General features: G+C 40.7%; 1 protein-coding gene across 1 annotated transcript in view; it reads right to left on the minus strand.

Moving 5' to 3' along the window:
* grin3a (glutamate receptor, ionotropic, N-methyl-D-aspartate 3A) overlaps positions 1-25,835 on the minus strand; it is a 51,469-nt gene extending 25,634 nt beyond the window's left edge. Inside the window, exons 1-3 of the mRNA XM_031298157.2 lie at positions 24,386-25,835; positions 14,475-15,211; positions 748-1,417 (exon numbers count right to left, since the gene is read on the minus strand). Coding sequence (XP_031154017.1) covers positions 748-1,417; positions 14,475-15,211; positions 24,386-25,153 — 2,175 coding nt within the window. The 5' untranslated portion in view covers positions 25,154-25,835. The remainder of the gene's footprint in view (positions 1-747; positions 1,418-14,474; positions 15,212-24,385) is intronic.
* Between the last annotated feature and the right edge of the window lie 851 nt (positions 25,836-26,686).

The raw sequence follows: 26,686 nt of genomic DNA on the forward strand, positions 1-26,686 counted from the left end.
GTTTTTTATTCATAAGAAATTCAGTAAATTAGATGGATCTTATACATAGGCTTGTTTCACCAATTGGGCTAGGAACTGAAACAGTCTCACGAAACGTCACGGAAGCATAATGAAGTAATACATTAGGAGCAGGCTAGATACAAATAAACACAAAACAGTTCACACAGGGATGCTATAAATTCAAAAGCCTGGCATTGACTAGACAAAACTTTCTTTCATAATCCAACAGAGTACTGGTTTCAAATGGAAATCTACTGGTAAAGGGCCTGTTTGAGACACTGGTGTTGGCTGGTGTGGTAGAGAGAGATACAGATAAAGGGGGGAAATATACTGTAGATAATACAAGAAACATCTATTGTAAATAAATCAGAACATCTCCCACTGTAGTGGAATGTTAAGAGGAACAGAGGGGAGAGTGATTACCTGTCAGCTGGGGAGACTAGGTATAGTAATTGTAGTAATAGGGTCCTCCCACATAGCTGTACGCTCACCAGTCTAGACCCATATGGGGAATTGCATCAGAATCCAATAACGTAGAGCTTGCAGTTATAAAACACTGCCATATTGATACTGACCAGCAGCATACCAAGCAGAGAGAGTTGAGATGAGGTAATTGACAGAGCGGTGAAGCATGGGGGCCAAAGAGTAACAAGAGTAAGATATATAAAAAGTGTAACTAAACAAGATCTGTATAAAATGAGTAAAAAAAGAAGTGCAGGAGAGGAAGAGCGAGATAGCAGTACTGACCAGTATTCCCAGACTGGTGGAGAAGAAGGGCGAGGTGAAGTCAATGACTTGGCTTCTGGCCGAATTGATGCTAAAAGATGTCACTGCCAGGTGGGCAGCGCCACTGAGCAGATCACCCACCAATCCTGTCCAGCGACCATTCTTGAACCCCCCATACTTCCCATCGCCTACAATATAGAGGTCGAAAGTGAAGCCCATGTCCTCTGCCAGCTTCTCCAGCAGGTCAATGCAGTAACCATAACAACACTTCTTCAGGTCTGTGGGAACAGAATCATTGCGTCCCGCAAGGTTCTGGAAAAATCCTTTCAAAACCGAAGATTCATTGGTGAGCGGGTCGAGGCACAGCTGGCCCGCGGGACACAACCCATCCCCGTCCACCTCTCGGGTGAATACAAACGGGTGCTCCACCAGCGTCACCACCCGCATGTGCAACCGCGTGGATCGGCGCCAGTCTCCTCCACCTCCAGGTCCCTGATAGCTTGGCCAGGCCCGCTGGTCCATCAGAACTTCCCCCCTGTGCCAGCGTCCCAGGCGGGTCCAGGTTGGCTGTCCTATGGGGTCCAGCTGGAGGGACCAGATGTAGTGATGGGCCTCTGAGATGACATTCTGGCTGTGAGTGTCTCTGGATATAAAACCGGTCTGGCCCTCAAATGATGTGTTGGATAGAAATCTGAGGGGAATGAAGGGAAAGAGGAAAAAAGTAAATGACAGGGGGAGAGGGAGGAGAGGTTGAAGGAGGATGAGCAAGAAACAGGATAGCAGAAGAGTTAGAGGAGGAAAGATCATTTTTAGTCTTTGCATAATTGAAGTTGACCTATACACACACACACACACACAGTATATCAGTATAGGGTTTCCTTCCTTGCAGGTGTGTCCTATAACTAAAAGAAATAGTCAATAGTCAGGAGTATGAAAATGTGTGGTGTGGTGTGCGGTTACAACCACAGTTTGAAGATTGAAATTGCTTTCTTGCTTATATTATGAAGAAGTTGTAGGACATCAAACTGAAATGGGTTTAAGCATTCAAAGCTTTGCCACTATTCTCTATGGAAAGAAAATGCATTTGACCAGTGTCAGAAATAATTGCATACTGCTCCTCAACAAAACACACATTTTGATGTATGTGGAATTAATATGATAGCTGCAATCACTACTGCAAAGTTGGGTTATATTAGGCCGAATGATACTCGTTGATGCCAATCGAAACGGCAGGCCAGATGTTAATTAAAATTAAAATAAAGTATTCAATCACTTGGCTATAGTTACTGAAAGATTGTGGTCATGAGTTAAAAAGAAAAAACAGAAATAGCAAATGAACAGCAGTCTCACTCATCAAAGCCACATGCTTTGTTGACTCATCTATCTACCGCAGCCCGCTCCCTGAGAGGCTTTGCTGTGCTGTGACAACATCACACTACACTAATTCCGACTTTCATGTCCTGACAACATCACGCTACACTACTTCGGACTTTTGTACACGTAAAAATATGTCCTTGCAGGCATTTAAACACAACCAAAAAATTACCAATGCTGCAGTTTTGCTTAAAATTCAGAGTATGGTTGACAAAATCTGAAATTTCATGACCCTCCCACTGTCATTAAGTTGAAGATCTTCTTGACGGAAATGATTTCGTCTTGTATCGATGTATACAGCATATCTTATTTATGCAGGCAGAAAGCTAACATGTCAAGTTAACTGCAAGATGCACAGCTGCTGAAGAAGTTTTCTGCTGGCTTGCTTTTTTTTTGTACAATTGCCAATAAGAAAAGCACCTTTTCAGAAACTTTAGGATTCCTGTAGCTGGGATTTACAGGCTTAAATCTACGATTATATTTTACCCTTGGATGGTTTATACAAAAATCCCAATTTAAGGGTGTAACACCAGCACCGGAGAGGTGTATTATCTAGGTGTCCTCAGTGGCTGTCTGGAATTTGTTTGTGTGTGTGTGTGTGTGTGTGTGTGTGTGTGTGTGTGTGTGTGTGTGTGTGTGTGTGTGTGTGTGTGACAGGATAAGAAGACAGACCATGGTCCAATGACTACGCCATCTCTTTCACTGAGCCATGCTACTGGCTGTCTGAGAGTGTCAGATACTGGAGCAGGCACGCACACACACGCACGCACGCACGCACGCACACACGCACACACGCACACACACACACACACACACACACACACACACACACACACTAAAAGAAAGAAAGCAGGCATCCATCCTGTGCAAGGAGATTCGCACCTCTCAAAATGACTTCAGGAGGTAGTGACGTAAATGATGTGACCTTTTAGATATCGCTTTCGTGTCACCTTGCTCGCAGTTTAAAAAATCCCTTTTCCACCATCTTGTCTACTTTCCTACATCTTTAACCGGTCGTAAGACAACCTGACAGCTCAACTAGTGTGTCTGAAGGTCAGTGTCTTCACCACGGCTTGTAGATGTTAAGCTACTTGGGGAGTGTCTCTTTTATCTCATACACAATGGAAGTGACATGCTCCTACACATTCCTGACAGTGCACAGTCTGTAGCATGTTCAAAGTAAAATGTCATACTGACTTAAAAGGGCACATATTGTACTAGTTAACATTTCGTGTTTAGTCAAGACATCAATACGATTTCAGTGTGTATTATTGTTGGAATGTGAAGTGACAGACGGTTTCAGACTAGCAGGGTATGTCTGCAGAGTGGAGTCTTATAAGGCGAGCTGAGTTTCATGATTTTGCCTGCAGCTGAAAGCAGCATCTTAGAAAGTCAGAGATGCTCTCTTTCACTCAAAGGTCACTCCAACATTGCTCTATCCCGCTAGTGTAACAAACATGACATGCTACAACTAACACTAATAGAAATGTTAAGTGAAAAAAGATAAGTGCTGTGAGTGTACATGTGGATTTTCTCATGGAGCTCTTTTTAAGGGATTTTATGGGCCATTTTCTGTCATGCATGAATGAGGAGCAGGCAGGGAGCAGTGAGTAGAAAACCCTGCAGAGTGGAGTGACTACACTGACTGTGGAGCAGTAATTGCTGCCACTCCACTCACATAATCAGAACTCCAGGGTACTCATTACAACCAGGCTCAATCCTTATTGGCTCCACAGACATCGATGAACTATTGATTTGCTCTAATCAGACCGGTTTGCAGTGGTCGGACTGACACACCCACAGGACTGCTGTGCCTGTGATGACGTAGAATGTTTGTGAAGTCAGGTATGGTCTAGAAACCAGAACATTGCATTACCTTCACAGTCTGGAGTCAGTTATTTCCTGTTCTATATTATTCATTTCCAATAGTGGAATGTAACTACACAATAACATTAATGCAATGCTTGAACTTTACTTGAGTATTACCATTTTATACTTCTACTTCGCTACAATAGGGAAATACTCTACTTTTTACTCAACTGCATCATTTTGATATTTGTTATAGTTGCTAATAACTTAACACATTTAGATTTAAAGAAATGCAATAGATGTATTAAATATGATGCATTGTTTTAGATTAAATTATGCAAATGTTGGTAAAATCACTCACAAAGGACATTTTTCTGCACCATGTACTCTTGATGCATAATATGTAATTTTCTGTTGCTAGGGGTCTCTCAAAAAAAAACAACAACAAAAGACGGAGCAATGGCATCACTGCAGTCAGTTTCTTACAGTTAGGATTCCTGCAGTTTTCCTCATTCAGGAGGTTTTTACAGCCTGCTGAATTATCTGCAGAGGTCTCCTCCTCTCCAAAACAAACAGACAGGGTGAAATAAACCAGTAAAAAAACCTAGTTTCATGTTACAAATCAGTGTTTCTCCATTGATTTGTGGCACATCGGGGGAGAATCTGGAGCCGAGATGCCGCTAACCTTTGCTCAGCTGGTCAATGACTTAAATCCTTTATCCAGTTAAAATATATAGTTGAAAACGACCAAGATCTATAAAGTCTATTGTACAAATGTGGCTGACAACTGAATACAAAGTAAATTTATGACTTCTGGCAGACAACCAGACTCGTACACAAAGGAGATATGACACCATTGACAGGCGACGGCGACCAAATAACAAGGACCATGTCCTTAAATGAAATGACAGACTTCTCTGGGTTTTAACATTGTTGGAAACATTTGGGATACTGTAAATACACAACTCAATACAATATATAACATGGGTCTATTCGTTTTTAGACATTTTAATGTGGAAAAGTTACATATTAGATCTTTAAGTTAATTAATACTTATGTGCTTGTACTTAAATAAAATGTTTAATAAAGGACAACATACAGGAGGAGTATTTTTACAGTCTGGTCGTGCTGCTTTTACTTCGGTAAAGGATCTGAATACTTCCTTCGCTCCTGGTGTGGTATGGTGCGTGGCGGAGGACGGAACAAAACCGGAACGCAGAACAGACGTGCCCAGTGGAGAATCAGGGTTATGGTCTTCAAGTTCTTAAGTCAAAAAGCTTTTTGTCCAGCAAGCTGATGACTCATGCAAGGACAGTTGCATGTTGGATACAACACATTAACTTCCTCTACATCTGCTACAGCACCTCATACTCTAAATAAAAACAACACTTTACATTTTTATACAAGACGACATGATTCATTTCCCCCCCATGAATGGAGAAAATGGTGGCGAGTGACGTCTGAGTGAATCACATCTATTACACAGCGACACTAACTCAATGTCATGTCTGCCTTGTGTTCTTTTCTCATGAATCACCCAACGAAAGATTTTGAGCTTAAAGCAGGGTATAACCATAAAAGTTGCATTTATGTTCAGGTCACTGGACATGTAAAAGGGGGAGTGAGCTAAAAAGCAAGCTGAGGAAAATGGATGGAAGTACACTCAAATTTTCCTATCGTATATGGCTTGCAAAATATAAATCAACCAATTCTCCCTGAAGCAAACTTTTTACTTACATTGGTTCAGAATATGTAACCCTCACCTCAAAGGGAACCTTTCTTATATAGCTTTTTCTATCTGTATAGCTCAGCTTGCAGACAAATCAGGGTACTATACTTAGCTTTAGTGGGCATGCATTACTTTAAAATGATTTTTATCACGAAAGATTGTCTTTGGTGAGAAAAAAAGAATAAGATAAGCTTATGACATTTATTCTGGCTATATCTTATCTGTTAATACAGGACTTTTGCCCCCTGGAGTTTATCTGTGTCTTCATCTCCAGGGATTATTTACAGTATTTACATGGTATTGTACTTTGCTTGTTATTTTCCCACTCTGTGTCTCTCTTTCTTTTACTGCACCCTGCTTTTTTCTCTTCCCCTGCTTTGTTATCACATCTTTTGCCACCTACCCAGTAATTCTCCTCCCTCAGCTTCTCAGTCTGTTGGACAATCCTTATCAGTGCCTCTCATAGGCTTATACACACTATAAATAGGCTGCAGATACTTTGGAATAGCACTGTGTTGTTCTTCTCCCTTTCAATAGGAGCATAACTATACTATACACACATCATTTGTAGGTGTAAGTCTACCACCATGCACACTGATATTTATCTGGCGAAATGTTATTAAATAATGGTTACCACAATTTAAACATTTGTCATTATCTAGGATGATATTGGGATTTATTTTCAGGTGTATTCACATATGTCAAAAATACACAATAAATCCAATTAACCACTATGAAACTTGAAAGGCTTGGATTTCTATCTCCATATTCCTTGATTATGGAAGCTGGTCCTGAAGGCTACACTTAGAGTGTAGGCTAATGTTGGCGGCTTATGCTCTATTGGATATGGTATAACTTTAAACTCCAGCAATCACAGCCACATTCGTTATCAGGGTTAACATTTTTAGGTTTACCAAAGACAAGTGAAACATACAATACTTTTCATTTTTCACAAACCCTACAGTGTGCCTTGGATTGTTTTTGTTTTTGCATTTGAGACCAGATTCTACCCATGCAATGAGCCCTTTTACAAGATAGAATAAGCACAGTACACCAGAAGTATCCATAGAGCACCTGTATGTGAACACCACAGAAACCCAGCAGCTACTCCATTGTCTTCGAGTGAAACATGCTGTTCAAAAATACGTACAATAAAACTCTCTCTCTAAACCTCTGTCTTGCTTGTCCAAAAGGATCTTAAATATCTAAGCAGCTTACAGAAATAATTAGAATGAAATGAACAATGCAATGTTTTTATTTGTCTTCATCAACTAGTGAGGATGAAGACATTTTTCCCTGGAACATAAAGCTACAAATAAACGACACAAACATACAAAATGCTCGCCTAGGAATATTCAAACCTGCAGGTAAACATGCCTCTGTGTTGTTATTTTATTAAAAAGATTACATCGCTTTATTACGTAATATTCACAGTCTGTGTGAAAGTACTTATGACAAAAAACAACTGTAAAAGAAAATATATTGACGTGCGAATTACTTGACTACAAAAAAAACCCGCCCCTGGTGTGTAAAGGCCTTTATTCTCAATTTTGTAAGCATGATAAATATAGCCACGAAGTGCATATTTAACTTGTTTTCAAAAAAGACAGCTGGAAACATTAAAATGTCACCTAGAGGCAGTGTTTTCAACCTACACATGAAGCTAACTTTAGCTTAGCTCAGCTATAAATGAGACGTCTTCTTTTGTCTACCCTCCTTTGAGGAGCATAAAAACCTAATTTAGATCACTGTTAGACTTTTATATTCCTAACATAAAACTGATTTTGACATTTACTTTGAAAGGCAGGACATTTTTGCCTGAGTCTTTGCCAAACAGGACACAGAGATCCTGTAAATGTGCCATCGCTGTGCAGCACAAAACGTATACTCCAGTGTCCCTTATGGGCTATTTTATAAATAGAATGGTAAGTGATGCACCTTGAATGATTTTCCCCATAGGACCAACTGAATGAATGACCAAAAAAAGGGCAGCTCTCAGAGTGCTCACTTAATGGAACCAAATGATAAATAAATATAAAATGTGGCCATCAGGATGAGGATGGTACAACCTGATGGAAGCCTGAGAAAGCAAATGGAGAGAGGAATAAAAGTAATAATAAACTAATGAATTAGCGAAGCAGAAAAGCCAGCAATAAGTGATTGACCCTGCTCAAAATAAATAGAGATGAATTAATCATCTGATTTCTCCTAATGGAATCCTAATCTTTCTACATTATTAGATTAGTTTTGCTTTATTTTTCATGCCATACATTATTTATGTCAGCATATTTAGTCTATGAATATTCTAATCATGCAGAAGAAAATTGATCTTGGGACTTTTTACATTTTTGGTCAGAAGTAAAAATTGGCAGGATTACACTAAAACACTTTCCATTCTAAAAATCAAACTTCCCCTCAGGCCCCTTTTACACAGCAGCCAAACATGACACATCAACTGGCTGATCAGATCTCACTTCCCTGAAGCAATTTCCCTAAAATTGAGCAAATTGAAATTGGGAAATTGCAATTAGCAATTTCAGTTGAGAGTTATTGCATACACACATACATTTGTTTTCACCAAACATTTCATATTAAATGATTACATATTTGTAGGGTTGGTGGGTTTTGTAAAGTCTAATATTGCATCCCTAGAAGGTTTTGAGAGGGAGGTGCAGGGTTTTACTAAATGGTGTACAGATAATTTCCTTGTGGTTAATGCGAAAAAAAACAAAGGAGATGACCATAGACTTTAATATAAAGGGAATTATAGTTCCACCTTCAAATATAAATGGTGTAGTGGTAGAGCGGGTTACAACATACACATATTTGGGTGTTGAAATAGACAATAAACTGACATTTAATGAATGTGCACAAAACAAGTCCAAAAAGTTACAGAAGAGGATGTTTTTTCTAAGGAAACTCAATAATTTTAGAATAGACAGCTGTATTCTTCAGATGTTTTACAAAGCTCTCTTGCAGAGTGTCTTATCATTTGGCCTTATTTGTGCCTTTGGTAACATGTATATTAAGGACCAGAAGAAACTACAACGAATAGTCAAAACAGCCAGTAAGATCATTGGAGTTGATCAGGTATCTGTAGCTCAACTGTACAATGACCTTAGCTTAAAAAAGATAGAACAAATTTTAAATGATTCAACCCATCCTCTTCACCAGAATTGTTTAAGAAGCAACAGGTCAAGTGGCAGACTCCTGCAAAGGAAAATTAGGACTACAAGGTACAGCAAGTCTTTTGTGCCTACAGCAATTAGACTGACAAACAATTAGACTTAAAAACTCTTAGGCATCTTAAACTATGAGCATACTGTATATATCAACACTCAACTTTTAAATACATGCTTGTCATGTTTCCTCAATGTTTTTACTGCCTTGTCTGTCTTGTCCTTGTTTTCCTGTCTTTTAATGTTTTGTATTTATGTTTTTAATGTTATGCAGTAGGCTGTATAACGATGAAGCGTGTAATGGTGACCACATGAATTTCCTACTTGTGGATAATAAAGTTTACCTTGACCTTGACCCTGACCTTGATTTAAAGAAAAATTACACTGAAAGTAAAATGCATTTAGACTTATTTTTAATGTTATTGAGGCTACACCCAAATCATTTTAATATCGGCAGAAAAAGCATGTAATGTTGGTGAGTTCAACTTCTGCAGTGAGCTCTGAAGGGGACATTTTATGTTTTACTCCTACATTAGGATTTACCACATACTTTACGGAGAAAAAAAAAAAAAAAAAAAACAGCCCCAGGACAAGTTGATCAAGTAGAGCCAACCTAATTTGTCTTAATTACGGTGGTTCTGGTTCACATGATCATCTTTTTCATTAAGTCTGAAATGACAGGAGTTGTTAACAACATGGCCTGGTGCATCTTGATGAATGAGGAACACACACTTATTTAACCTCTAATTACTATCTGATTCTATGTGAAATTTCCCAGTGAACCCCTCATTCATTACATATTAATCATCCTTGCGGAAGTCCCTAATCTGACACCTGCTCACCTGTTTTATTGCATAGCTTGGAGAAAGACATCTGGGTAAATATCTGGCCAAATGTTCATCTTATTCAGGTTTTTGCTCTTCAACTTGTCAATTATCTTTGTGCAGTGCGGATGAGGATTAGGTTGTACAAATTAATTAGGCCATCATCTTGATTGCTTTATTATTTTTTGTGGCTACTTATCTTTTTAGCTTTTAGCATCTTTTGTGGCATTCAAGATTTTACTTTCTTAATGTGTTTTACTTATGTGTTTTATCACCATACAAATGGAATAAAATAAAACTTAAACATTTTCAAGCAGCTGTTAACTGTGTGGATTTTTCTGGAAATGGTTTGGCATCTAGCCGGGGGTTTCTACAATGCATCACCTGCCCTAATCCTCTACATACAGTTATCTGATGACAAACACCTCTATACATCATCAGCTATTTCCCCCTGTGAATGGTTTATTGCATGGCCAGCAACTCTGCTGCAACCATAAGTCCATAATAATCATGCAATAGATTTTGTGGAGGGTTTCAAAGTCCAGCTCGAGAACCGCCAAAGCTGTTGCTCATCTGTCACACACTTTCTGGCTTCAACACTATTGACAACACTTCCCTTCCAGGTCAGCCCATGCACCAAGCACCTGGTGCCACAGCCATAACACCGAACCGAAGGGAGTCCCCTCACTGCAACAGAAATGTCTAAAATGACTGAAAGTGACAGCAGTTTTTTTAAGGGTGTAACATGTTGGTCTCAAGATAGTCTCACTTTGCCAGACCTTCCTCCACAGCGCCGCGGAGGAGGGTCTAGCTTGTCCAAACAGCACTCCGGGATGGGAAAAAAACGTGCCGTGGTTTATTGGCATTTTTTATACCGATCACAATCGTCTTGGGCGCCGGTCAGAGCCACAGTGCCGCTGCAAAATAGCCTCGGGAAAGAACTTGTTTGGGTGGAAGATGTGTACGTTCAAAGGTTGTTTTAGTCGTGCAACAGAAAACTCAGATTGGACAGATAGTCTAGCTAGCTGTCTGGATTTACCCTGCAGAGATCTGAGGAGCAGTTAACCATAGTCCTCATAAATCGACTGGAGTTTAAAATTCCAACACAAAGAAAACGTTGGGTAATGAGTGAAAAGAGAGAAATCGGGTGGAAATTTCATCAGCAACGAAGCGATCCCGGAAGTGGAACATTGCGGATATACACTAGTCTCAAGATAAATCTTAGATGATTAACTTGGTAGGAAAGAACAAACTATCTGTAAAGAAATGGATAATTTTGAGAAGGATACATTTCTCTTTGGCGAGCTGTTGACAACTTGCACACATATACTGTATATCCTGTGAAAAGAGGCCATAAATAAACATTGCTTAATTTTTTTAGACCAAAAACTTGGGAACCACTGATGCCGGAAAGGGCCAGCAAGCTCTTAACAGAAAAGTTGAAATGTTTATCATGATCAACCAACTTGATTTAAAAAAAAGACACCAATCTAGAAAAAAGTGTTTTTAACATAAGTGATTAAATAGGGGGTGACATAAGAAAATCCCTTGCTGGAATAAAGGTTTGCACACATCAAAGTGCAAACTTTTGGAACAACATACATGTGTCCTATATCTGCTGTAACACAGGAAAACAACACCACATTAAGGAACCATTTTGGGCTTTTTTATAATACAGAGGTGAAATAGGGCATTTTAATACCCCTTCATTATACTACTTAAAAACAATTGAAACAGGTGAACTAACATCAGTAGAATATATGTCAATGCACCGTGTTTATGAAAAACTGGATTTTAAGGTAAAAAGTCAAATAATATGCAGGTATTTATAACCTCTCTAAAATCTCATCCTATGCATTCTATCTGTCATTGTCCTAACTCATTCTCATCCCCAGATCCCTAGCTGAACTCAGACTTAATAAAAACAGCGTTATTATAGAATGATATCAAACTTTAATGTATCCAAGCACTTCTCCGGTGTCAACATTTCAGCCCTGAAGCAACATACATCAACACTGCTTTCAAAATAGATAAAGTCTGACTTTCAGCAACTTGCATGTGCAAATATCAGCTTCTTTCTCTGCAGAACTTGAGGACAGTCAACTACAACCTTTCACCACACCCTTAATTCGTTTATATATCTCACTGTCCCTCAGGGAGTCTGCAGCCCCTTGAGCTTTCTGTCATCGTGTGGAATATCATGACTTAAAGGGACAATTCAGCTATTTTAGACCTTATCTCCATCTATCTAAATGAGGGATATGTTGTGGAAAAAGCCTGCAGTTCTTTCCAATGTTCTCTTTGTCTCTGGGGCTCAGTCGGCCACAGCTGCAAAATTTGCTCTACTTTCAGACACCAGTTACATCACTGATGTCTGGAAGAACTACAGCTACTTCAGCTTTGGTAGCTGGGGGCGCAATGCCGTTAACAAACTTCCCTGATCACAGTGCAATTTCGGGGCGTTTTTTGTCGGCCTCTGAAGGAGTGACAGCCGCCAACGAGGAGCCAGGCCAGCAGAGAGAGACCACTGGGGGAATACATCATGTGGAGTAGGCAATACGTGAATTATAATTATATCTTTGAGTCACTCCCCTCTGGCAGGAGGCTGAGGTCCATCAGGACCACAAGAACAGTTTTTTCCCTTCCGCCACTAGCCTTATCAACAAGGCCCGGAACCCACCCTGACACTCTCCGCACTCCACCTCTGGCTCTATATGCCACCGTACTTACTCTGCTGTACTGCTCTTTTTTAGTTTAGACATGCACCTACAACACCAAGACAAATTCCTTATATGTGTAAAAAACCTACTTGGCAATAAAGCTTTTCTGATTCTGATTCTGATTCTGATTCTGATAAGGAATAAATTAATTATTTCTTCAATGGACTGCATTTACCATCAGTACTGATTGGACATCCACATTTAAGGTGCCGGATCTTCCCTTTTATGAAGCAGTCATGGCATTTGCTTAGTAAGAAACAATAGACAAGGCTTGGAGTAATGTCAAAAAACAACCTATGGCTATATGGAGACAACAAAAACACTGGTTTCCAGCTTCTTGGTAAGCACAAGAAACACTTAAAAAAAACTATAAAGCTCTTTGCACCCACAGGTCGGCTGCATTTAAAATCTGTGATATAACTGAAAAAAAGACACAGGTGACAGGTCAGCGTATCTGATTAGCTAAACTAGGCTGCCTCCACGATCAGATTCAAGATTTTAAAGTTTTAAAAAAGGAAAAGGAAACCAATAAAATTGTTAGACTGCACAACAATAGGTAATAGATGATGATCACGACCTTGATTGAATTTATCTCCAATCTTTACAACCGAGAGAGACATATATAAATTGGACTGTAGCGTGAAGGCAATGGGGCAGTCCAAACGATATCACGGTTTAACAAAAATTGAATTACAAAAGAAGGAATAACATTTCTGAGAGAATACTGCCTTTTTTCTGTCTTTGCAGGTTACATACAAACAGCTGGTCATAGTATCATATATTGCTATCTGATACTAATTTTCCTGAGCCAGGCATATGGCTGACTTTTCCAAATCTCAGGTGTGTGAAACAGCTTGGATTAGACCCACTATACATGGGGAGTTAACTCTCTTTAGGTGAATCCCCTGCCTTCACAGGGTCAATGACAGGGCTCTTATAATCCTGCTAAAAGGTCCTGTAACACATGTTCTTCGTTCTGTGATACGTAAAACACTGGCGGACTAATCAACACTCATTACATCTTAAAATGAACTAAAGAAATGTAAGCACAACCAGAAATGTCCTCCAGGCTCTACAAGCTCATCACGTTTCAATAATTCCCTCCCCTGGGCCGATCATCCTGCTGATTCAGGTGTTTCGAGGAGAATCTCGGTCGGAAAGGTCACACTCTTATGTAAATGGGATGGTGTGTGATCACACACTCTCCATCGCTCATATCTTACTGTAGCACTATAAAGTAGAGTGGCCCAGCTGCAGATTGTGGCTAAATACAATTTATTACACCTTATTATTTTACCACGCTGCAGCAGTTATTGGGTGTATGTAGTGTGCGCTCAAATAAGCTGTGCATGCACGCGCCTTTCACAGATGTTTTTAAATGTGTTTCTGTAGCAGATTCCACTCTGACATTGCAGCTGGGCTGTGACCAAACATCTGCACTATGTGAGAGAAGTACATTCTCCCACAACGAAAGGATTATAGAGGAGACAAAGTAGAAATAGGAAGCTGAATCACATACGTAAACAGCACCATGGAGTGGGGAGAGAATGAGGATTGTTGGTTGGCTGAATGTGGCAGGCATCTGTTTTTTTTTGTTTTTTTTTAGCAAAGTGGTTATAAGAAACCTCTGTATGCTCTCGAGACAACTTCCCACAGCAGACAGGCAAAGTTAGCTAGTAGCTTGCATAAATATTTTCCTCAGGAGTTGGTGGGAATCCAAACAGAGCTAAAAAGACAGATTATTGGACTTACATGTGCCAGGTTGCCAGAAACATAACTCCAAATGAATGCTAATGTCTATCTGTGTCTGCTGGATGTGAACATAGACAACTGTTTGCTAACAAGCCTATTTCTGCTGACTCCAAGTGGCCAGGTTTAAATTGCCATAATTTAAATAAACCATACGGAAATTAGTTGAAACTAAAAGATGCATGGAAGACAGACAAAGTGCATCCACATTTCTTAAACACAACAGCATGGTGTGCAAAATGGCTAACTGTGAAGCATCATCAACATAAAATTGTTACATTGTCACATTACTTATGTCATTGCATTTCATTTTATGAAAATGTGTGGGTGCAATCAGGACTGAAGCTTCCACGTGATTCCCTACCTTGACAAGTATTCCCCCGAGCTGCTGTTGCTCTGCTGTACATCCATACAGTTAGTAGTCCCAGGTATGAGTGCCAGGGCAGGATTCACTTGGGCTGCACTGCCCACCGCCCGAGCGACCAGCTCCACTGAGTCATGGACATAGTGATCCAGAGAAGGGGAACCCATGACTCCGTGTGCAAGTAGCCCCAGGGGCAACCCCTCTGTTCTCAGCTCCACCACATTCTGGCTGTCCCCCAAAACCCAGTGAAACTCTGGGAGCGCCATCCGACTGGCCAGCGTCCACAGACGCCGCACCTCACGGATCTCGCACCCAAAGGTCACCACTGCCCTTGTGGATGAAGGTTCCCTCAGGGCATCCAGCTGCCGCATGAGAGCTTGCTGCTGGTCCGATTTAACGGAGGAGGTGGACGAAGTAGCGGAGGGAGAGAAGTAAGGCAAAGACGACGATGAGGATGACGACGCCTCTGCTCCTGTTGCGACACCTGAGGCCACTCCTGAGTGTGATGATGAAGAAGAAGGCGGTGACGAGGTTGAGGCGGTAGATGTCAGGTTGACAAGAGTGCCCAGGTGGAAGCGGGTGTTGTTCTTAATGAGGAGCAGGAAGTCGCTAATGTCCCACTCCTGACAGAGCAGAATACTGAAGTCCCACCAGCCATTCATCATCAGCAAGGTAGAGAGGAGACGGGATGGTGGGGCCTCCACGGTCCGCATCGCCAGTTGGAAATGGAGAGGATTCTGTGGGGAGATTGGAAAAACAGGAATGGGTGAATGAGCAAGTCATTTTGACAAAAGAAGGGAATTAGTGTAGAAGGGATGGAAGTGATATGAGGAAAGACCATATGAAATGGGATAGAGATGAGGGACAGTTAAACAAATAAACAGGAGGAAAAAAAGAATTGAAATGTAAGGGCGATGGGAGTGATAAACAAGTAGTGATGGGGAGGACAAAGGGTTGGCGAGGGTCAATTGGATTTCATAGAGGCCAGAGAGATAGGAGAAAAAAACATTACATTAGAGGATGGTTCTTGGAATAAAGGTTAGAGGGAGGCAAAATAGGGACAATGGAAGGATGGTGGAGGAGAAGGTTAGGTGCAACATTCAGGAAGAAAAGTGTGACAATAGGAAGATGGGGCACCAGGAAGGAGAATTAGATGTAGTAGAGCGGCGAAGAGAAAAAAAAAGGAAGAAAAAAAAAAAAGACAGAAAGGTTATAAATCCAACAGCAGAATTACTTTCTATCTTAGAATTCAATTTGTTCCTAAAGAACAAACACAGTCTGCTATATGAAATGCATTTCAGCCTCCACTTACCTGCTCCCATGAATATAATTTTTCACATCATAAGAAGTACACTACATCTATCTTTATGTGTTTTCTATTTGTATTTTAAGCAACACCTAAAACCTGAAGAAACTCTGGGCCTTTCACATACTTTACTTGGTCAATTCCACCTTTTTTGAATTCACTTTTTAATTCACCACTGATTTGCAATTCATGAGTTCATCAGATGATTGATGAGGCCTGGGCAGATCAATGGGTATGAGCACGGCAACGGTGTGTGATTCCCACCTGGACCAGGAATGATAAGAGATGTGGTCTCATAGTGGTGTCAGGTGCTGTGATGAAAACCATCCACCGAATGGCTAAATGTTCAAGGAAGATACTCTAATGAGAAGCTTTATTATGCTCTGTTTTATATACAAAATGCATTTCTGCAAAAGCTTCGCCAAAGATATAAATGGGATGAATATCTGTCTGTTTTTCATTATATTCTGGTCTGAGTATGTAATGTTGGAATTCTGACATAAACAGGAACTCAACTATAGTTTGTATTATGTAAGAGGCTTGGTACTTGCTTGCCTTGTAGTTTGGGAAATGGTCTTGCTGGCTCGATGGTGTTTTAAGAGCCCAACGTCGACTTCAAGGCACCTAACCCTAACCATTGCCTAATCCTAGTGCCGACGTTGGGGGCTTAAAACACGAAACACCATCTGGCTGTCAGCGATGTTTTAACAATTAACAATAGAGTATATCCTGTTAAAGGGCCATGGAATTACATGTATTAGCCAATTAGCCCCAGTTTGTTATTCTCTATATTACTATTGACCATTTTCCAAATTAAATAGTACTTTTTTAGATTAATTTCCGACCTTCCACGCTACATCTGGTTTCACTTCATTTCAGTATGTTAAATCACCTTTGGGAGTCTCTAAATGTGCTTGAGATATCTAATCCATAGTGAAAAGCCCATGACCTTTATTTATTTATTTGGGTCACAGTTAATGCTATCTTTATGTGAGATAAAAAGCGCTCAATGGTGTTTAAAGCCCCCAACGTCAACTTCAAGGCAGTGCTGACTGGAAGACAACGTTGGAGCCTTAAAACACCAAACACCGTAAAAAGCAGGGATTTCAGAAGTCTCCTTAGTTGCTGCATTGATAACTATGTTATCAAAGGATCAACCCAGGAGACAAATGATAAGCAAAGGTTGACACTGAAAATGTGATCATGTGCAGAACCCCATGGCAATAATGTAACCTAACACTATTACAAAGTGTAATTCTTAATACTTTTTATATTAACCATGGAGGAAATGAGGAACCCAGCGAACATTATGTTGACTCTGTCCGATGTTTTAGTCATCTTGATGCACGCTGCTCTTTTCAACCTCGATGCTAGAATGTCAGCGAACCAGTCTCAATCTAGCGTGAGCATGAGCAGCGGTGGTGGGCGGGGCCATGCCAGATCCACAATTTCTCAAAGAGGGAGAAAGAGTAGATGTGCTCCCAGCGCCTTTTCAGAGTTTTTATTTTTTACTTTTATGTGGGAAAACCATGTTAAAGGTGATGTAGGTAGGATTGCGAAGATCCAGGACTTAGCCAAAAAAACTGAACATCAACAACTTCTCAGTCCCTCCCCCCTTTCTGCTAAAGCCCAAAACGGTCTCCTAAGCCCCTCCCCCCACAAGGGAGAATAAATGCGTGATGAATGCAGTGATTGACACGCAGTTAGACTGGCACCACGCCAGAGGAGCCAGATTTTTTTTTTAATTACCTGCTTCATGTAGTTCTACTGGAACATAGGGTCAGTTTCAGCAAATATGACAGGAAGTTAGTTTTATAAGTCTTACCTACTGCACCTTTAAAGTAACTATTAACCATAACAGTGTATTTCTTTTACATACTTTAAAACATGTCTGGTGACTAAACCAAGTCAAGCACTCATTTAACTGAAACAGATGTCTGCAAGGTTGACATTAATCTTAAAAAATATTGTTTTCTATGTGAAATGGTTGACAGTAATGTAAAATATGGATGATTTGTAGGTTATTGGACTCCACTGACTCCCTCAGTGCCTCTATGATCATAATCAGTGCAAACCCACTTTACTCTACATATACTGTGCACTGCTCCTACAGCATTATAGTAAGCCAGAAGATCAGAGCTGATGCATTTCAAAGTTGACACAGTCATCCCTGTAATATTGAGCTGCCAGATCTGCTTCAGTGCACTCTGGCATACTGTACCCAACAAACCAGCCACCCAGGCAATCAGTCTGTCATGCACTTGCTTGCACTTGCGCACAGAACCACACTTAAAAGGCCTCTCAGCGACTCTGTTTAATTAACTTTATAACTTTTCCACAAGCTTTGCACTAAAAGTCCATTAGATTAATCTACTGGTTAATTTCACTTATCCCATTATTCACTCTATCCAATTGGCATGCAAATAAGATAATCATTATTCGTCTGCTTATTGCATACACACGGATGGATTATTGCTGCAACAAAAGCAGCAACAAAAGCAGTACTACGTGTTTTATTTCAGTTTTGGAGGCCTTGTTTCAGGAAAATAAATGCTAATGCAGTCCACAGGGCATCATACTTTCACCTCCTCTCATCCCCCAGGAGGATTGGAGGATTTATTCTCAGCTGCGGCACTTTTGCACTCTGATCACCATAAATCTGTAACCTCGTCTTTGTTCCTCATGTAAATAAACAAGAGGAAATTTGCTAGGAAGTGCGGCTGCCTGCTCTCTTATGTAAGTACAGAGATCTGGTGCTTTCGACGCACTGGGAAATCCCAGCTTTGTTGTCCCTGTGCTCTCTTTTATCACTCTTCTCTCTTCAGAAATCAGTTTTTTTCTGTGACTTCCCTAGCCAAAAATAGTGAGAGTTTTTATGTGAAAAAAAACTTGCAAGCCTTGCTGTATGGTAAAACTGCAAGGACTGGCAGAACCATGAGCCAGTAGACAAATCAAATAAACTAGTAATGAATTGGTATTGATCTTTCCTTGATTAGATGATACATTGTGGGGAAAGTGTGAAAACGGATTAAAATGGGTTTCTGGTACTTTTCTGTTTTCAAGATTGCAGAAGTTTTCTTTAATAAACATATAGAACACTGTCCAGTCCTTGCAATAATTTACAAAAAACTGATGATTTAGCAAAAAAAACAGTATCTTTTCAAATTTTAGCGGTCTCAATTGAACAGAAGTCCATGCACCTACCTACCCATAGCTCCTATCCTTTCATCCTACTTGCCTCCTTATGTCACTGCAAGCTATATGTATGAAGAGACAATTAGAAACGCCAGTAACTCTCTCAGCAAAGCCCTATCATTCATCTGCTAATTACTCCTAATCTAAACATTCTAATCAGCATAATCTACACATTTACCAGCATCCAACTAAAAAGAAAATCCCAGGCTTACTTTGTGTAATTGTGCACACAAGTGTATTCTTTTATTTTCTCAGTAAGAGCATGCATTCCATAAATACCACCCTTCCATAACTTGGACAAAACTCACTGTCGGGTATATAAGAAGTATGTGATAGCTAACATATTTACACACTCCTAAAACACAGACGTTGGATAAAATTATCATTAAATAGGACTTTACTTAGTGGTAAGTTGCTATTGAAAGCACTGCAAAGACGGGTCAAGTTAAGTTGCATACCAAGTAGAAGTATCATCAATACCTATGATTGTTGGTAAGTTTTAATGTGTGGTTGTTGTCCATTTCCATCAGTGCAGCTGTTCTGAGGATCGATTCAGACAATTATGGGTTGTCAGTGATTTAGAGCTCACAAATTAAAAGGGTGATTATGATAGTTCAGAACAGAAAGATACTCTGCACATCCATAAAATGAGACGACTAAGTCAAAAGTTGCAAGGAAACTGCACACTGTCTATCTTGCAATGGTTAATTTAATAGCTGGCAACATTTCAGTGCTACACCTATTTTTCCTGATGAAGGTCTAGCACCGAAACGTTGCCAGCTATTCAATTTTTCGTTGCAAGTTATACAGTGTGCAGGAGTTTCTTTGACACTTTTGATTAAGATAGTTGACATTGACAAATTCTGCTAAGTGGCATTGAATATAACCCAATTGTGAGACTGTGTTAGTAACTGTGATGAAGTAGTTCTAAAAGCCAATGACATATTTACACTTTGTTGACTCATTTCTGTGCACATTGTGCAGAAATTGGCTTCCTTCTGTCCTGCTTAAAACATGTTCACACTGCCATTTAGTTACACTAATGAAGTTTCTAGTTAAACCTGTAAACACTAAGTCCAGTCCAGTACAGCACCATTAACTACAGCCCTACAAATTGCCATACGTATAATCAACACCTGTTTGATACTGTCAGCAAAAGCTGAACAAAACAAGTTTAGCAAAATCACATTTAGATTGTACAGATCAGAATCAGAATCAGAATCATTTATTTGTCATTGTAAAACATTGTAAAGACATTGTCACAACAAAATTTAAGTGCTACTCCTTCTGGTGCCTAGAAGTATACATTCATACGCACACGCCATACCCTTCCACAAACAATACCCTCACATACACATTTTTTTTTTTTTAAAAGATCACAATACTGGAAAAGTGCAAATGCAGTGCAAAACAGGCAAGATAATCATTTAGCATGATAAAGTCCTATTTCTGTAATTGAATGTTTAGAGTTTTGATGGCTGTGGAGAAAAAGCTGTCACTGAACCTGGATGTGCGGGTTCTGACAGAGCTGTAACGCCTTCCTGAGGGGAGTAACTGAAAGTGTTTGTGGCCTGGGTGAGAGGAGTCCTTGATTATGTTTTTTGCTCTGCTGAGGTAGCGGGATGAGGTGATGCTGTCCAGTGTGGACAGCGAGCAGCCAATGATACAGATGGTACAGATTTATCTAATGAACATGGTGTAAACATCTGTAATTTTCATTGCACATATTCTACATATAGTTCTGTACATATGCCCTTCGACATATGGGAATATCTGCAACATATTTTAATTTTGATGCAAAGAGCATACTTTTGTACATAATTGGATTAAGTAGAAAACAATATTTGCATTTATGCGTTACCTGTCTGTGAAGATGGTGTATCTTAATTTCACACAAGTTCTAGTGTTGTGGGTCAGCGCGGGATACATTTCCACATTAACACTAGGTCCTCTTATCAGTGACAACTGGTCTTTAATCTCAGGAAGTTTAATTTCCCTGGGACTTTCCCAGTCCCTGGTCTTTTATATGCTAAATTATCAACCCTTTGCTGCTTCCAAAGCCTCTCACCACCTATTCCCAACCCACCTAGTCCCTTTACTCTGAGGTCACTTTATATGTTGGTCCATAAGCTCAATTTTCTCATGCAGTCTCATCATTTTGACACTTACATAACATACTGTAATGAGGGCAGGATCCAATATCAAAGGTTGCTCACTGGTTCAGCATATTATACACGTTTTAACAGTTAACTTTGTTTAACCTAAACTATAAGCTTTGTTAGTAAAGAAATAAGGCAAAGGTCAGACATGGTCACCAAATAAACCCTAATGAGATCCTCTCAAAACATTCAAAATGTTTCACAATTTGAAAACTGTGTTTCTGTTTTAGCCAAACTAGATTGAGTCAGAGGGGAGTTAAGCCATCTCTCAGAAGTCACACATGAGTTCAGCACAATCTGTTTGTTTGACTGTCTATTGCCAAGTGCATCTTTCTGCCTGTTCATCCATCCAACCATCCATCTACCCATCCATCAATTACTGTAATCATTCTTTGTTGGTTTGTCTGCTCTATCTATACCTAATATTTAATTTTTAAGAACCAGTTTGGACTTCGAACACCTGCGTACAACAAAATTTTCCTTGTGCACAGAGCAGGAAGATATTACCCTATAAAACACACACACGCACACACACACACACGCACACACACACACACACACACACATACACACACACACACACACACACACACACACACACACACACACACACACACACACATTGCTATAGCTCAGTAGGTGGCAAGTGTCCCAGAACCCTTCAGTCTAACTAATGATACGGATGTGTGTGTGTGTGTGTGTGTGTGTGTGTGTGTGTGTGTGTGTGTGTGTGTGTGTGGTGTGTGTGTGTGTGTGTCTGTGTGTGTGTGTGTGTGTGTGTGTGTGTGTGTGTGTGTGTGTGTGTGTGTAAAACAATGATACTCTTTGCCCCACCCAGGAAGATTGTGCGTGGAAAGTCAAAAACACACACACACTCTAACTGCTAGTCAGTACTCACTTACTGCCACCTAATTGAAGAGATTTACAGTGTATAGTTTAACTACATAATGTGTGTGTGTGTGTGTGTGTGTGTGTGTGTGTGTGTGTGTGTGTGTGTGTGTCTAGTTCTGTACTGTAATTGTGAGAGAGATTTCTACCTGTACATACACACAATACACATACATTCACACACAAATACAGGCGCACACACACACACACACACACACACACACACACACACACACACACACACACACACACACACACACACACACACACACACACACACACACAAAACTCTCAGCAGGTGTCCTCTCCAGAGACTGGTTGTTAATGAACCATCCCGGGGATTAATTTAGAGTGTTTACACTTTTAACAAATTTTCTCTCTCTTTCATTCCAGCTGCAAACTCTATAGGTAATCTTCAATTAGAGTATTGGACAAAACAGTCACGTTTCAGTTCAAGAAATTCACTAAGCTCACTTTATGTCTTCTACCAACAGTCAAGTTGATTTTCATCACATGAAGACGATTTTTCCCTAACCTAAACCAAGTAGCTATAGTTGAGAGTGTGAGGGAGACGGATCAGAAAATGTTATATCATTTTGGAACGGTTATCGAAGGCACTGACAAAAAACTATTTTTTTTTCTTTCTTTTTTTTTCGGGTGCTCTATATGTAGATTTTGTTTCTTACAAATACCTAAAATCTCCAAATTTTCAGAACTCATATACCCAACCCTACCAAGTCCTAAAAGAGTTAATTTAAAAAGAAAATGCCATGTCACCATGTGTCAAAAATTGATGCTTACCTTTACATGTATTGTTGATTGCTCTTGATTAAAACTAAACACAGTAGTAAAAATATATTGCCATTGGTTTAAACAAATATAATGCCACTGCCGACTGTTCTTATTATGATGATGATTCCTGCCAAGTGGGTATATTGTTTAGTAAAAAGAACTGTACATTTACTAGTCTAGCCAAAGCTACAGTGACGTCTTTTAGACTACAGGTTTAGAGAACAGGTGGGAACAAGAACAATTTTGATTTTGTAGTGCAGTGAAATGCCTTTAAATGCCATCTGTGCACTATTCATCTTGTATTCACTGGAACAGGCCAAATGCCAAACGTGTTATCCAACTTGCTCTCGCTATGGGTTTCTCTGCAAAATGTTGGGTTTTTTTTGTACAGACATACAGTAAAAGTCAGACAGAATCTAGTCAGACATTTTACCTTAGATTGATGGTGCTTCTCCTTGCAAGCATGGGACATTGAAAGTCTTCTGATTCAGGTCTCAACATAAAGGTGTGAATATATGTGTTTCTGATAACTACGGATGGAGAAATCATTTCATTTTTGTAAGGAAATGAGTCAGATGAATAACGTAGATGTCAACACAACTTGACGTTAGAGTTACAATTCCAACTAAGTTATTTTCCAACACTATACTGTCTCCACGGTGGTGAACCTCTGCTTGTGAAATGCTGAACACCAACAAAGTGTGCATATATACCTCAGGGCATGTGCTACTGGGTGTACCTTTCTGCAAAGAGACACTCTGTGCTTCTTGTAGATTTCAGCACCATGGACAGAGTCTGCATGTGCTCCTTAATTTGGTCTCAGTTTGAAGCAACTGCAGCTTTTCTCAGACTCCAGGAGTTGATGCTTTTTGTGAAAATCAAGAACATCATCTTGTGTCACAAATTGTGTCTCTATTTTATCTAAAATTTGAGCCATTTAACCAGGACTGGTGAAATCAATACTGAACAAGAAAGGGAAAAAAAGAAAATGTTCTGACCTTCATCTGAATAAATGTCTAATAGGAGGAGGAGAGGGAAAAGACCTTCAGCAAGCAGATGAAATGTTTCCCCATTCTGCCTCTGTCTAATAGGTGGGCCACTGATGGTATTCAGGTCGTATGAATCCACATTAAGACCTTTTACTCACGTCTTAAAATTGAGATGAATATATTTATGTGTAACTTAAAGTGCTTTGTATTCATACTGCTGGGCTGGACTGACTTGTCACAACCAGCCTGTGCTTTTCTTTATATAACATATGCTACACAGGTACAGTCACGTCCCTCTGCATCTGTATGCCGGAGTGCAGTAATCAACAGTTAACAGCAGTTGAGATGTTTTTTAGTAATAACTTTGGTAACACTTTACTTGAAGGTATCATAAGAGTCACAGATACATACAGAGACACTGTCATGAACACATGAATCCTAACTCTAACCCTAACCATAACTTGTCATGACAAAAACCATAAACGTTTATGACTTGTTTATAATGTTTATGACACGTTCACGACAGTGTCGTGTCACTCTTATGTAGATACCTTCAAGGAAAGTGTAACCATAACTTTTTACCTCACTGTGGCGCGTAAACTCCCTCTGCACAACGCTGACTACTGGCACCCGAAGCGCAAGCGAGACGAACTCCAAGTTGACGAACTCGTCCCGGTTCCGTGGAAAGGAGATCATGGCGGAAACCCCCTGCACGACCACGGTGTGACACACGCTCTCCACGAAGGACAACGGGTCTTCGCTTTCGGGGCTGCCCGCAGAGGAGGAGGAGAACGCGGGCAGCTCGCCGAGTCCGGACCCAACGGCCATGACAAGCTCCAGGGATAAATTGTATGGCAACAAGCCGGCCCGGTTGAGAGCCTCGACCGCGAGTAGGACTGAGTCTCGGGGTGCAAACACGCGGTTCTCCCTCGAGCTGTTCTCCTCTCGCTGTCGTGCCTGGTTCTTACTCCTGCTGGATCCCCGCTGGCTATTAACGGCGCCTCTAGACCTGAGGCTTCCATATCCAGGCGCACCGGCACTTGTTTTAACCTGCTTTTCCAACTCCATCCGCCGCTCTCCCCTCCCTATCAAACCTCGATCGGTGTCCCAGTCCTCAGCACCGCTGTCGGCATGGGCGGGAAGCAAGCGAGGCTGAACGTGCAGAGCCCCGACCCGAACCGTGTGGCCGATGCGTTTCAGCACCTGGCACGGCTGCGGGTGAGAGTGAGCGCACGGCGTGAGGAAGACTAGAGCGCACAACAGTAAACATAATGGTGGCGAGACCCCGGTGCCAGCTCGAGCTGCCGGGCCATTCATCCTCATCATCATCATCACCACCGTCTTCATCATCCGCGCTCCACAGCTGCACCGGATGCCCCGTCCAACCACAGAACGGCGGAACACCGGGGCCGCTCCGTTGATCCCCCTCCTGGCCCCCTGCGTGTGGCCCTGGCGCGCCGCTCAGACCAGCTGCAGCCCCAACTCCAGCTCCGGCTCCAGCTCGCGGCAAAGTTGTGCGTTTCTCCACGGACACGGACAACAGGCTGCTGAGGCGCGAGATTAGACACGAGCCGCGCACAAGCAAAAAATTATCCCTAAAAGTGCTGTTTTTCATCTCAAAAGATTTTCATCATTCAAGCCTTTTGGTTATTGAACAGGTCGTGGAATCAAACGGTAATTTGTTTCATATATTCCAGCGGCAGAAAAAAAATGAAGCAGAGTGTGTAGGCAAGCCCAGGGGAGGAAATGTCGAGAAAAAAAAGCTTAATGCTCATCAAACATATTCCAAAACAATGAAATCCACCACTGGAAACATCTGATGGCTTCGAATGAAAATGATCCCATTTTTATCCAGAGCGCAGCAACAACTCTCCGGTACTCGAGATTAAAAAAAAAAAGAAATGTTCCCCCCCCCCCCTTTGTTAAACAACCAAGCAGAAGCTTTCCAGAGCGCGCGCTGAGCTTGGCTTTAGTCAACCTCTGTACCGGCACTTGTCCAGGCGAGACCTCCTGCACGAGAGCGCGGTCTTCTGCGCCTGCACGTTCCAATGAGATTAAACAACTCCTCACTTTAGCCCCCACCCCATCCCCTTCAACAGTGGCGAGGGGTAGGTTATGAATGAATAAGTTACATAAGGCAAAAAAAAGACACAACCAAATAAATAAACACATGGGGGGTAAATATACAAATAGATAGATAGCAAAAACAATTGTAAGGAAAAGGAAAAAGGCGACATGACAAAGGTCGGTTGGAGGGGGAGCCTGCAGATACCATGCATCAGATCAAATCATTTTAACCGTTGCTTTAGCTGTATGTAGCAGTCATCTAAACAGCAACGCTGCAATAAATACCAGAATGTGTGAAGCTGTCATAGAGGTGTTGATTCAGATGTATGGTATTTTTTTGCATACATAGTAGATTTACTGTTTGTGAAAGTATAATATGATGTCTGCAACTCTACTGTTCAGTTCATGACAAGGTTTTTGAAACCAGGCTCACATGTTAAACTGTGTTGTTTTTTTTTTTTAACAGTACACCCAGATTTTGTTAACAGCAGAAAATCTCATCCTGCAAATGCCAAAATGTCCCCTCAGCTCTGCTCACACATGTCACAATTTAGTTTCAAAGGAGTCAGCGCTGAGCTTGGAGGAAACCGCATGATTTAGGGGCGTTAAAAGTGAACACGTGTACAGAAGGTGGCAGGATTTAAAAGCAGCAGAAGCTCATCTTTTATGCATAATCCAAACATGTAAAAAAAACAACTTTGTGCAACACATTGATTAGATGTTATATAGGTGGATTTGTGAGATCTTTTTGTAGATATGGCCTGCAGTGTGTGTGTGTGTGTGTGTGCGTGCATGCATGTGTGTGCATGTGCTCAG

The sequence above is a fragment of the Sander lucioperca genome, chromosome 1 (genome assembly GCF_008315115.2).
Source record: "Sander lucioperca isolate FBNREF2018 chromosome 1, SLUC_FBN_1.2, whole genome shotgun sequence".
Taxonomy (NCBI): Eukaryota; Metazoa; Chordata; class Actinopteri; order Perciformes; family Percidae; genus Sander; species Sander lucioperca.